Source organism: Anabrus simplex, chromosome 8 (assembly GCF_040414725.1).
Source record: "Anabrus simplex isolate iqAnaSimp1 chromosome 8, ASM4041472v1, whole genome shotgun sequence".
Classification (NCBI taxonomy): domain Eukaryota; kingdom Metazoa; phylum Arthropoda; class Insecta; order Orthoptera; family Tettigoniidae; genus Anabrus; species Anabrus simplex.
The window spans coordinates 123,562,442-123,576,635 of record NC_090272.1 but is presented as its reverse complement, the minus strand read 5'-3'; the positions used below and the strand labels follow the sequence as shown (position 1 = coordinate 123,576,635).

Genomic DNA, 14,194 nt, shown 5'->3' with positions numbered 1-14,194 from the left:
GGCGGGACCAATCACCTCTGACCTCTCGCAGCATCCGGCCTCTATATTGCGTACTACCTGTCTCGTTGCGAGGGTATATAAGATGGTCGAGTCCGCCATTAGCGAGACATTTCACCATGGCTCAGCACACGGAACACTGCTAAAGATGGCGCTGAAGGCAGGTGAGAAGGGTGCTTATTCTCTAGTCGTATATACTGTAATTATCGTGGAATGAATATTGTGAAATCAATATTTAATCATTAGATTGTAAATAGGTATGAACATAAATTTACATTTTACAGTCTAAGGCTTTATTCACCAACGTCAGTGGCTGTTACCTCAGATTTCCAAAACTCGGAGAATGACATTATCTCGGATAACGCCCACTTCTGTATTCATCATAGAATTTAATATCTCGGTTTACCAAACCTAAGTTTTCGTTTCAATGTGAATTTGAACCTTACGACAATCGCTTTAAGTTATAGCACTCCATCTTCGAAAAGCGTGCTTCTCCCATGGTCAACTCAAAAAGGTGGAAAGGCATACACTCTGTGCTCCTTAGCTTCAAGTGGAAGGACACTTAATATAGTTTACCTGGACACTCTATAGGAAAACAAGTTGTTACGATAGGCCTATGGTCTTTTATATTATTTCAATATTATTTCTACCACCCATCAACCCGGTTTCTTAAGCATTGAATATAACAATAATTAAAAATAATGTAATACATCCGATTTATGTAAAAACGATGTAAAAACATATAATGTTCTTTAAATTTTGCTTTTAAATAAATGCTTTAAAAACATCTAGGTAACTGTTGAATTAATAAACGCGGGCGAAGCTGCGGGTACATGCTAATAGAGAATAAGAAAAAAATTATAGCCCTCATATTGTATAACTTATTTCACTTAAAAAATAAGGCAGTTCTTGATTAAAAAATCATCCAGTCGTGTACCATATACGATATAAGCTATAATCGAGAATTCCAGGTTATGTTCGTTCGTGGATAATACTGACAGTGTGGAAGCTTTAGACAACCTAACATGTACTTAGATTTATGCTTTCACGGCCCGTAATTATATTATATTATATTATATTATATTATATTATATTATATTATATTATATTATATTATATTATATTATATTATATTATATTATATTATATTATATTATATTATATTATATTATATTATATTATATTATATTATATTATATTATATTATATTATATTATATTATATTATATTATATTATATTATATATCAGGGAATATTAGAGAATTATTAGAGAAGTCTTTCTCGTGAACAGACAAGATTTTCTTTTGAAGACGCGGCGCAAAGTTCTCTGGCAATTGAAAACAATTTTCGCCTTGTTTTCAAACATCACACAATCCCAAAAGTTTATTATCATGTCTACAACCTAAAATGTGTTTCAAAATCAGTGGCTTAGAAGTCCTCAAAGTATGTGGCGCAATTTTCTTATCCACCTACTCAGTTTTATTACACAATCTTGGTTATATTCCTCGTCGCTGTGATTCTCGTTCAGTTAAATATTCCAGCCGTCTACGAGCTGCCATCTTGAAAGGTTATTACCTAAGTTTTCCCGTTTTACCGGCCAACCTTTCTCCGGTAAAATTCTAAACTGATATAATACCCATTATTCGAGATAATGTTGTTGGTGAATACAAACTTAACTCTTATCTCGGTGTTCTTAGCATTAAACAAAGATAACATTTTTTCCTCGCGTTGGTGAATACGGCGCTAAGTGCTGAATCCTCTTCGAAATTATATTGGTTCTCAGAACTCTGTTTATTTTCAGGGAACATAGACTTGAAATCTGCACGTTTTAAGGCCTATTTTCTCATTTTCGGTTTAAAGTGTTTTATGTAACTTTAAAATATAGCCAACTCCTTCAGTCATATAATCTAAGACAGATAGTTGTGACGCGAGGGGTGCACTTCTGACATCATTTGTAACCTGGTGGCAGAAATATAGATTAGACAAAAAAACTCAAAGACGAAATCGTGACGTGCATCATTAAATATTATGTTTCCACACTGCGATACTATCTGTATGGTGTACATAGTAAGTACTGTATTTGTAGCCTGCATGTGTTTGTTGATTGTATTGATGTAATTGTTCTCTTTAACGGTTTGTGTGGTTTCTCTAGAAACGTTGATTTTGCGGTATTCTATGTCAGCCAGCAAACCCATAGATCTTGAGTCTAATAAATAAATAAATAAATAAATAAATAAATAAATAAATAAATAAATAAATAAATAAATAAATAAATAAATAAATAAATCTCTACAGTGCATATGCAAGGTCACTCTGCGTCCTCATGAACTAGGTAACTTTTCCGAACCACCCAGTTATCTTAGCAAATAATGAAGTCAAAATTATTATTATTATTATTATTATTATTATTATTATTATTATTATTATTATTATTATTATTATTATTATTATTATTATTATTATTATTATTATTATTATTATTATGTTAACTGATTATTCACCCAAGTTTCATTCAAATTTGTCTTGTCCAATCCAAACGGTTCCCTTGGTTATGTGTATGCCGACCGCCTTTGCCCTCAGGTATTAACCTAGTACGGTACTCATTTTCGGTGCAGACTGAGTGAACCACAGGCCATATACCTCTCCTTTAGTGGGAATCTCTCTTCCAAATTTTTCGACTTCCTGAGAAGGAATCGAACTCACATTCTTCCGGGAAAACTAAGCACACCATTACTGCGACTAAACAGCCTCTCCAGATAACATGAGCTACCAAATGAAAACAATTCACGTAACATCGTAGCACAGTACAACGAACCGAACGTTCCTACAGCTTTCGATCTGAACCTATTTTAGTTTTCTACGTTTGTTATTGAAGAGTTGTGTTTTATCATTGTTAATCTTTATTCTTTTGTGTGTTGACAGTTTGAGTTGTTATCTGTTTTTGTTACCGGTATGTTTCTATCAGTTTTCATTAGTGTTGCTTCGTATGTTAACAATACGAGTGGAAAAGGCTGAATGTAGCTGCACGTTGTACATTGATTAATAATTAATATAATATCTAACTATAATAGGTCAGTTTTTCTTTTCCAATATAAATTGGTCCATTCATCCAAACAGGTACCATTTATTGTACAGTAAGCACGTCTCATGCTATAAACAAAATTATGAAGGGTAAAAAATAAGTTGGTTAGCCAAAAGGACGCATCTCCTTGTAGTATATTATTGCCAGTCCCATAAAAATCCAGCAACCAAGAGGTTATTCCCACTCAGTCTCCGAAAACCCTCAAAAGTATTTAGTGGGGCATAAAAAAATAACATCATTATTATTCCCCCCCCCCCCCCCGCCTCTGAATTCAAAATTCGTACCTTGCCCAACTGCTTCCATCATTCCTTCAAAACCAGCTCCTCTCTTTCCCAGAGACTGGGCGTTACCGCCTCGCTTTTCAGGCAGGGACGGATAGATAGACAGATAGATAGATCTCTCGCCGCATTGGAGCACTCTTTAATGGCAATGACAACCGACTGAGCTGAAATTCAGTGCCACAACATTGACCACAGGAGGCATGCACCTGGCCATTTTAACTACTCACCTCATCAAGGAGAAATTAAATTCTTAAATTTTAAGAGCATTCTGCAGCTGTCTGTATTGTCCGTGATTATAGTTCTTCTTGCTATTTCACGTGTGAAAGAGACCATGATTGAATAGGAAAAATTTACAGAGGAGAAATAGAAATAGAGTAATATATGCTTATCTTAGTGGTTTCTATTACCAAGTGTCTGTCAGAACGTACGACTGAAGAATGGCGTTCTTTGCAAACCAGAAATTCTGTTTTTTTACGATAATAAATAAGGTTTCTGGTCTCTGTCTGTTATTAATTGTACTTGAAGTGCTTCGTATAGGTTCCATTTATTCTTTGTATATGGTGATTAATAAGAAATAAAATTACGTTACCAATGTTTTTCTTTTCTCGTATGTTTACAGACAACATGATGGAATGGTGGGTTATCGTCGAGGCGTTGATACAGTTACCTCCAATCATTTGGCTATGTTCCCTGGGTCCGATGGGATGGCTGAAACTTCTCATCTCGCTGCTGATAGTGTCACTTTCGTATTACTACCTCGTACTACCGCTCAATTGGAAGCGGGTGAGTTCTTCTCTCATAACAAAACAATAGCGATTTTAATCGTAAACATTTTTTAATTGTAGAATGTCAAAAGATGAAAATTCCAATTCTGAGTTTCTCTTCTGAGGACACGGTGTAAAGTTTACCTTTTTCACACGACAATGTATCAGGTGGCCCGTCAGCGCCACACTTTCTATTTATAAGTGTCCTGCATGCACTAATGACGAATGGGATGCCTAATAACTGATTTTCGCAGGGGTTATTACTGCCTGCAGGTTATTTACGCCAGAATATGGAGAGGTAACAACCGGACGGCCGCTTGCTGCATGTTTCTCAGGGCTGCCCGTCAAATGCGCCCCTTGCGTTAGTAAGCCTCGTTTTCGAACGATCAGTAATAGGCTGGTACTTGGTAGAGTAGCACTACACTTGCTGTCGACATATTGGCAATGGCTGGTGTGTTCAGTAACGATGATGACACAGACATGATTTTAATGAATTGAGAATCTGGTCGGAATGCAGCCGAAGCTCGCAGACGGAATGCGCAGGAGTTTCCATATAGCCGCCTGCCTTCTATACACGTATTTCACCGAACAGGGTTGTAGTTAAGAGCTAATGGCATCGTTCAAGGCACATACATGCAACTTTTAACGTAGACTTACTGTACGTTCCTCGACAACCTGAACATGCAAATATTTTAAGACGCTTTTAGTGTTTGAATAGAACACGTACGAGGACGGTTTGAAAAATTCTCGGAATCACCACTAGATGTCAGTGCTAGAGCAACGAGGTTCCCGCGCAATAATCACACATCATTTGTGAGTGAACACATGGCGCGTCAGTGCTCTATATGCAGGAGTGTGGTAGTGACGACTCTTTGTTGTTGTTCCCGCGTAATGATTTGTGACAATGGAAAAAACTGAGATTCGAGCAGTGATTAAATACTTTGTAAAGAAAGGTATGAAAGCAAAGGAAATTCATGCCGACTTTCAGAACACACTGGGGGACTCTGCTGCGAGTTTAAATTTGGTCGGGAGAGCTTGGATGATGATCCGCGTAGTTGACGGCCAAAAAGTGTTACGACCCCAGAATTTATCGCAAAAGTGCATAAAATGGTCATGGAGGATCGTCGACTGAAAGTGCGGGAGATTGCTGAAGCTGTAGGGATGTCTTCTGAACGGGTATATTATATTTTAACCGAAGAATTGGGTATGCTCTTGACATTGGACAATAAACGCACCAGATTGGAAATGTCCGAACAAAGTCTGGCCCGTTTTCAGTGCAACCAACAAGATTTTTTGCGCCAGTATTTGACTAAAGATGAAACTTGGGTCCACTACTATACCCCAGAGACAAAACAGCAGTCAAAGCAGTGGAAACATGCTGATTCACCACCACCAAAGAAAGCAAAGGCATTCTGCTGATAGATTATCTTCCTACTGGCCAAACAATTACGGGGCAATACTACGCAAACCTCCTAGACCAACTACAGAAAAAGGAAAAACGTCATCTTTCATCAGGACAACGCTCTGCCGCACATAAGTGTTATTGCCATGGCAAAACTTCATGAACTGGGGTACGAATTGTTGCCACATCCACCTTATTCACCTCATTTGGCACCATCAGACTTTCATCTATTCCCCAAGCTGAAAATTTTCCTCGGTGGACGGAGATTTTCTACAAGGGAAGAACTGACAGCCGAACTGGAGAGGTATTTTGCAGGCCTAGAGGAATCTCATTTTCGAGCTGGGATCAAGGCATTGGAACATCGCTGGACCAAATGCATTAGTCTACAGGGACACTATGTTGAAAAATAAAAGCAGTTCCACTGAGGTAAGATAATTCTAGTACATTCCGAGAGCTCTTCAAACCACCTACGTACATCGTCAAGGCTATTTAACTTACCATTATGTTTAATGTCTCAATTGGCAGATAAAAGAGGAGGCTACCTGTTGCATAAATGGAAGATCTGAAACGTAGTTTTCATGAAATAGCGCTTCAAAGTAAGGAAAAATGTGTGCTAAATATGTGACGTCACAAGCGTTGATGGGGTTAAAAGCAGGTTGTGAGTTTCACAAATGGGAAAAGTCCTCTCAGTTTTACTTACTGCGTTGATGGGGTGAAAGTTCCTTTCGGGGATCATTGTAAGTACCTAGGTGTTAATATAAGGAAATATCTTCATTGGGGTAGTCACACAAATATGATTGTAAATAAAGGGTACAGATCTCTGCACATGGTTATGAGATTATTTAAGGTTTGTAGTAAGGATGTTTGAGACCCTCACCAGGATTACTTGATTCATTAACTGGAAAAATACAAAGAAAAGCAGCTCGATTTGTTCTGGGCGATTTCCGACAAAAGAGTAGCATTACAAAATGTTGCAAAGTTTGGGCTGGGAAGACTTCGAGAAAGGAGACGAGCTGCTCGACTAAGTGGTATGTTTCGAGCTGTCAACGTGGAGATGGCGTGGAATTACATCAGTAGACGAATAAGTTTGAGCGGTGTCTTTAAAAGTAGGAGAGATCACAATATGAAGATAAAGCTGGAATTCAAGGGGACAAATTGGGTCAAATATTCGTTTATAGAAGGGGAGTTAGGGATTGGAATAACGTACCAAGGGAGATGTTGAATAAATTTCCAATTTCTTTCCAATCATTTAAGAAAAGGCTAGGAAAACAACAGATAGGGAATCTGCCACCTGGGCGACTGCCTTAAATACAGATCAGTAGTGATTGATTGATTGATTGATTGATTGATTGATTGATTGATTGATTGATTGATTGATTGATTGATTGATTGATTGATTGATTGATTGATTGATTGATTGATTGACTGATTGATTGATTGATTGATTGATTGATTGATTGATTGATTGATTGATTGATTGATTGATTGATTGATACTCTGTTATGAAATGGTGCTGTGTTGACTCGCCCGCTCAGTTGGAGGTTATCTGTCGTTGTGAGTGCTTAGTGGTCAGTCGTATAGAATAATAAATTTAATAATGGTAAAAGATTGACGTCTTAAATTGTGTCTCTTATTTCTCATATCACAGACCTATATAGCACACCGAGTTATTACCCACTTTCTAAGTGTACCACGTTCTATAGAATAAAATTTATTATGCATATAATATTTGTCTTTTATTTGTAATAAATAAATGTACGAAACACTCAAAACGTTGCAGCCGTTAGAGTGGATGTCTGTACGTGTTTAAATTACTTTCTGCATCTTTGGCGTGTTTACAAGTGCACCCTGTTACAGAACGTGTGTAGTAAAATGACTGCTATTTGTGACAACGTGTGACAGCACCGTTGTAGCTCTCCTCTGCAAACCAGCGGTTAGGCATCCCATTCATCATTAGTGCATGCGGGACACGTATAAGTAGATAGTAAGGGGTTGAAGGGCCACCTGGTATATATAAAGCCTGTTTATCTGAACGGTTAATTCATCAGTCTAAACAATATAGTCAGCATTGTTGTGCTTTTCAAAAACTTCCCTGCTTAATTATTACGTAAAATGGAATAGTTGTCGATTGTTTATGGCCTTCGAACAGTTAGGTTGTGTATTTCAATATTTCCCATGGGAGATTGAGGATAGCTCCTGAGTTCCGGGAACTGAGCCCGAGTGACTTTCTTGTCTGTGCAGGATCTGAGTGATGTCAGCTACTCTCATGAAGCGCGCGGCAAGAGCAAGTGCCAAGCAGTTCGCGATGTCCGAAGAAGAAGGAAGCTGGGAAATCTGCCGCCCGTCTATCCTAATGGCTGGTTTATGCTGCTGGAGGCGGACCTGTTGGCTCCAGGACAAGTGCGACACGTCGCCGCACTAGGTCAGTATTCATACTTACTCGCATAATTGCATCTCCCCTTTGTTTCTATGAAATAACCTGCCAATAATGGGGAGGAAGAAAATCGAATATAGGAAATTGCGAGGCAATTTTTTTACAATCACGAGTAAAACTGATATAAATATACAAAGTACCGTTCATTTACTTTCTGTATTATAAACACGTATTCTTCTTATACACCGGTCTGTATTGTTGTCTGAGTCATCAGTCCATAAATTGGTTTCATGCAATTTTCCTAACAATTCTATATTATGTACATCTAATCTGCCTGTTACATTAGTGCCGTGATCTACCTCTACTATTCTTACCACCAACACTTCCCGTATAAACTAATTAAACAAGTGCTGGGTGTCTCAGGATGTGTCGTATTTCTTCTTCTTGTCTCAAACATTTCCCTGAAGGTGGGGATGGTAGAATACATCCCCGGTATTCCTTACTTGTCGTAATAGGTGACTCAAAGGGGAAATCCCAGTTGCTTTCATCTTTGGGAGCGTAGGTGGCGACCATGGGTCCCCGTAACTGAGTCTGACACAGTTTTCACTTTCTAATGTAGGCTCCTTACATTCATCTTTCCTATCCAACCTCCCTTAGTCAACTCTTGTTCTCTTCCGACCTCGACGTTATTAGATTTGCGAGGCATAAGGATTACTTTATTTTCATTGCCTTCACCCTTCCATTTTACCTTTGATTAGTGTTAATAGAGGATGGTTGTCCAGTAGTATTTTGCCCCAAAACTATCGTCATCGAAGAGGGGACCCCAGAGGTTCCCAGCTTGGGAGCGTGGTGCCTGAGGACGAAATTGAACAGGCAGTTGTGCAATACTCAGTTCTAGAGTAGCATACTCCATTCATGCCGAAAGCTACGTTGAAAGTTTGGTGACATAACTGGGGTGCTACGAGAAGACCACATGTAAAAAAAAAAAAAAAAAAAAAAAAAAAAAAAAAAAAAAAAAAAACACCTGCCTTTATACACTGAAAGGCCCCGAAATAAATCTCTGAATTATGCATATAAGCAATAGGAAAAGCCGGGCTGAGTGGCTCAGACGGTTAAGGAGCTGGCCTTCTAACCCCAACTTGGCAGGTTCGATCCTGGCTCAGTCCGGTGGTATTTGAAGGTGCTCAAATACGACAGCCCCGTGTCGGTAGATTTACTGGCGCGTAAAAGAACTCCTGCGGGACTAAATTCCGGCACCTCGGCGTCTCCGAAGACCTTAAAAAGTAGTTAGTGGGACGTAAAACAAATAACATTATTATTATTATTAGCAATAGGAAAATGATACTAGTCGCTAGAGGATGGATTGCATAGTGCTCACTCTGTGCAAGCCAGCCGTGGAGCGGAGAGTCAAGGTTCACACCACTCACAAGTGAGGCAGGGATGTCCAGCTGCGCCGTGTTACTGTTTGGCCACGTAGCAACTCGGCAACGATTCTGAAACCTTAAAGAGGAAAGAGGCAGCCAATTTTTTTTCATGTGGCCTTCTCGTAGCACATCGGTTATGTTACCAGAGGTTCTACATAAGTTTCAGCATGAAGAGTACGGCACTTCTCTTGTGAGCAAAACCAAACAAAAACCTACCACATCTAACTTGTAGTTCGCCAGTTCATCACGACTCTTCGCGTACGAGTAGCTTTCCTCAGAGAGAACTATTACAGTACCTTGTAAAATTTCGGAAGGAACAAAATGTTGTTGTTTGAGTCATCAGTCCATAGACTAGTTTGATGCAGTTCTCCATGCCGACCTATCCTGTGCTAACCTTTTCTACGTAACTATTGCATCTTACATCAGCTCTAATCCGCTCGTCATATTCATACCTTGGTCTACCCCTACCGTTCTTACCACCTACACTTCCTTCAAAAAACCAACTGACCGAGCTGGATAGCTGCAGTCGCTTAAGTGCGGCCAGTATCCAATATTTGGGATATAGTGAGTTCGAACCCCACTGTCGGCAGCCTTGAAGATGGTTTTCCGTGGTTTCCCATTTTAACACCAGGAAAATGCTGGGGCTGTACCTTAATTAAGGCCACGGCCGCTTCCTGTTCCTAGCCCTCTCCTGTCCCATCGTCGCTATAAGACCTATCTGTGTCGATGCGACGTAAAGCAAATTGCATACATACATACATACATACATACATACATACATACATACATACATACATACATACATACATACATACATTATCATTATAGACTGTTATGCCTTTCAGCGTTCAGTCTGCAAGCCTCTGTGAATTTACTAAACGTCGCCAAAATCCTCGATTTGCAACTAGTGCTGTGTCCTCATTTACTTCTATTCCTCTTATCCTTAGATCATTAGAAACTGAGTCTAACCATCGCCGCCCTAGTCTCCCTCTACTTCCCTTACCCTCAATAATAGAGTCCATTATTCTCCTAGGTAACCTTTCCTCCTCCATTCGCCTCACATGATCCCACCACCGAAGCCGGTTTATGAGTACAGCTTCATCCATCGAGTTCATTCCTAACTTAGCCTTTATCTCCTAATTCCGAGTACCCTCCTCCCATTGTTCCCACCTGTTTGTAACAGCAATCATTCTCGCTACTTTCATGTCTGTTACTTCTAACTTATGAATAAGATATCCTGAGACCACCCAGCTTTCGCTCCCGTAAAGCAAAGTTGGTCTGAAAACAGACCGATGTAAAGATAGTTTAGTCTGGGAGCTGACTTCCTTCTTTCAGAATACTGTTTATCGCAACTGCGAGCTCACTGCATTAGCTTTACGACACCTTCATTCAATCTCACTTACTATATTACCATCCTGGGAGAACACAGAACCTAAATATTTGAAATTATCGACCTGTTCTAGCTTTGTATCACCAATCTGACATTCAATTCTGTTGAATTTCTTACCTTCTGACATCAATCTGCCATTAAGACAAAGTCGTCAGCATAGGCCAGACTGCTTACTACATTTCCACCTAACTGAATCCCTCCCTGACATTTTATACCTTTCATCAGATGATCCATGTAAACTACGAACAGCAAAGGTGAAAGATTACAGCCTTGTCTAGCCCCTGTAAGTACCCTAAACCAAGAACTCATTCTGCCATCAATTCTTACTGAAGCCCAATTGTCAACATAATTCCCTTTGATTGATTTTAATAATCTACCTTTACGAAAAAAAAAAAAACAACAACAACAACAACAACTGAACAAGTCCTTGGTGACTTAAGATGTGTCCTATCATTCTATCTCTTCTTCTTGTCAAATTTAGCCAAATCGATCTCCTCTCACCAATTCGATTCAGTATCTCTTCATTCGCGATTCGATCTATCCATCTCACCTTCAGCACTCTTCTGTAACACCACATTTCAAAAGCTTCTATTCTCTTTCTTTCTGAGCTATTTATCGTCCATGATTCACTTCCACACAATGCCACGCTCCACATAAAAGTCTTCAAAAAATCTTTCTAATTCCTATATCAATGTTTGAAGTGAGCAAATTACTTTCCTTAAGAAAGCTCTTCCTTGCTTGTGCTAGTCTGCATTTTATGTCCACCTTACTTCTGCCATCGTTAGTTATTTTACTACCCAAGTAACAATATCCACCTACTTCCTTTCAGACTTCATTTCCTAATCTAATATTTCCTGCATCACCTGCCTTCGTTCGACTGCACTCCATTACTTATGTTTTGGACTTATTTATTTTCATCTTATACTCCTTACCCAAGACTTCGTCCATATCATTCAGCAGCTTCTCGAGATGTTCTTCAGTCTCAGATAAAATAACAATATCATCGGCAAATCTCAAGTTTTGATTTCGTCTCCTTGGATTGTGATTCCCTTTCCAAATTCCTCTTTGATTTCCTTTACTGCCTGTTCTATGTAAACATTGAAAAGGAGGGGGTACAAACTCCAGGCTTGTCTCACTCCTTTCTGGATTGCTGCTTATTTTTCAAAGCCCTCGATTCTTATCACTGCAGACTGACTTTTATACAGATTGTAGATAATTCTTCGTTCTCAGTATCTGATCCCAATCACCTTCAGAATCTTAAATAGCTTGGTCCAATCAACATTATCGAATGCCTTTTCTAGATCTACGAATGCCATGTACGCGGGCTTGTCCTTCTTGATTCGATCCTCTAAGATCAGACGTAAAGTCAAAATTGCTTCACGTGTTCCTACATTTCTTCTGAAGCCAAATTGATCTTCTCCCAACTCAACTTCAACTTGTTTTTCCATTCTTCTGTAAATAATACGTGTTAAAATTTTGCAGGCATGAGATACTAAACTAATGGTGCGGTAGTTTTCACCTGTCAGCACCGGCTTTCTTGGGAATAGATATAACAACATTCTGCCGAAAATTGGATGGGACTTCTCCTCTTACATATATCTTACACATTAAATGGAATAACCTTGTCATGCTGGTTTCTCCTAAGGCAGTCAGTAATTCAGAGGGAATATTATCAATTCCAGGTGCCTTGTTCCTATTTAGGTTGCTCAGCCTCTTCTTGTTCCAGAACCAAATTATCTACATCTTTAACTTGATACAATTGTAGGATATGTTTTTGCCATCTTTCTGCTTTGTTTTCTTTCCCTAGAAGTGGCTTTCTATATGAGCTCGTAATATTCATACACCTAGATTTCCTTTCTCCAAAGGTTTCCTTGATTTTCCTGTATGCAGCATCTAACTTTCCCAGGACCATACAACCTTCGACATCCTTACACTTCTCCTTCAGCCATTCTTCTTTAGCTACCTTGCACTTTCTATCCACTTGATTCTTTAATCGTCTGTATTCTTTTCTGCCCTCTTCATTTCTAACATTATTGTATTTTCGTCGTTCATCAATCAGGTCTAGTATCTCCTGAGTTATCCACTGATTCTTAGTTGATCTTTTTTTCCTTCCTAACATTTCTTCAGCAGCCCTACTGACTTCATTTTTCATGACTATCCACTCTTCCTCTATTGTGTTTCCTTCAGCCTTTTCATTTAGCCCTTGTGCAATTTGTTCCTTGTAACAATCCCTCACACTCTTTTCTTTCAACTTGTCTATATCTCATCTTTTGCATTCTTTCCCTTCTTCAATTTCTTCAACTTCAGATGGCATTTCATGACCAACAAGTTGTGGTCAGAGTCCGCGTCTGCTCCTGGGGAAAGTTTTGCAATCCAACACCTGGTTTCTGAATCTCTGCCTAATCATAATGAAGTCTATTTGATACCTTCCAGTGTCTCCAGGTCTCGTCCACGTATAAAGCCGTCGTTTGTGGTGTTTGAACCAAGTATTGGCAAGGACTAAATTATGATCAGTGCAGAATTCAACCAGCCGACTTCCTCTTTCGTTCCTTTGTCCCAATTCGAATTCTCCTACTGTATTACCTTCTCTTCCTTAGCCTACCACTGCATTCCAGTCTCCCATCACAATTAGATTCTCGTCACCTTTTACATATTGTATTAACTCTTCATATATTCTTTCTGTTTCATCATCCGCTGAACTAGTAGACATATAGACCTGCACTATTGTGGTGTGCATTGGTTTGGTGTCTATCTTGACGACAATAATTCTTTCACTATGCTGATCGTAGTAGCTTACCCGCTGCCCTATTTTCTTATTCATTATTAAACCAACTCCTGCATTTTCCCTCTTTGATTTTGTGTTGATAATTCGGTAGTTGCCTGACCAAAAATCATGTTCTTCCTGCCAACGTACTTCACTTATACCAACTACTTCTAACTTTAGTCTATCCATCTCCCTTTTCAGATTCTCTAACCTACCACAACGATTCAAACTTCTAACATTCCACGCTCCGACTTGCAGAATGTCAGTATCCATCTTCCTGATGATCGCCCCCTCTCGTGTAGTCCCCACCCGGAGATTCCAATGGGAGGACTAGTTTACTTCCGGAATATTTTACCTGGGAGGAAGCCATCATCAGTACATCATTCATACATACCGTTCATATGTTAAGTTTTGGCAATAAAAGAAAATTAATTCCCTGTGTTATTGAACGTGTATTTACAGGAGAGAATTTCGCCGTATTCCGTACACAAGAGGGAGAGGTGCACGTTTTGGACGCATACTGCCCTCACTTGGGAGCCAATATGGGAGTCGGAGGCGCTGTCAGAGGGGACTGCCTCGAGTGTCCTTTCCACGGGTGGCGCTTCAGGGGATCGGACGGCAAGTGCACAGCCGTGCCCTACAGCGAGAAAGGTGAGAAATGTATATTGTACTATTTCGAGTAAAATAATTACCGTATGCTATCAGGATGCAGATAT

At 39.3% G+C, this 14,194-nt stretch overlaps 1 protein-coding gene across 1 annotated transcript in view; it reads left to right on the top strand.

Moving 5' to 3' along the window:
- nvd (neverland) overlaps positions 1-14,194 on the top strand; it is an 87,097-nt gene that overhangs the window by 36,158 nt on the left and 36,745 nt on the right. Inside the window, exons 2-4 of the mRNA XM_067152442.2 lie at positions 3,980-4,143; positions 7,768-7,948; positions 13,941-14,129. Of these exons, the coding sequence (XP_067008543.1) occupies positions 3,985-4,143; positions 7,768-7,948; positions 13,941-14,129 (529 nt within the window). The 5' untranslated portion in view covers positions 3,980-3,984. The remainder of the gene's footprint in view (positions 1-3,979; positions 4,144-7,767; positions 7,949-13,940; positions 14,130-14,194) is intronic.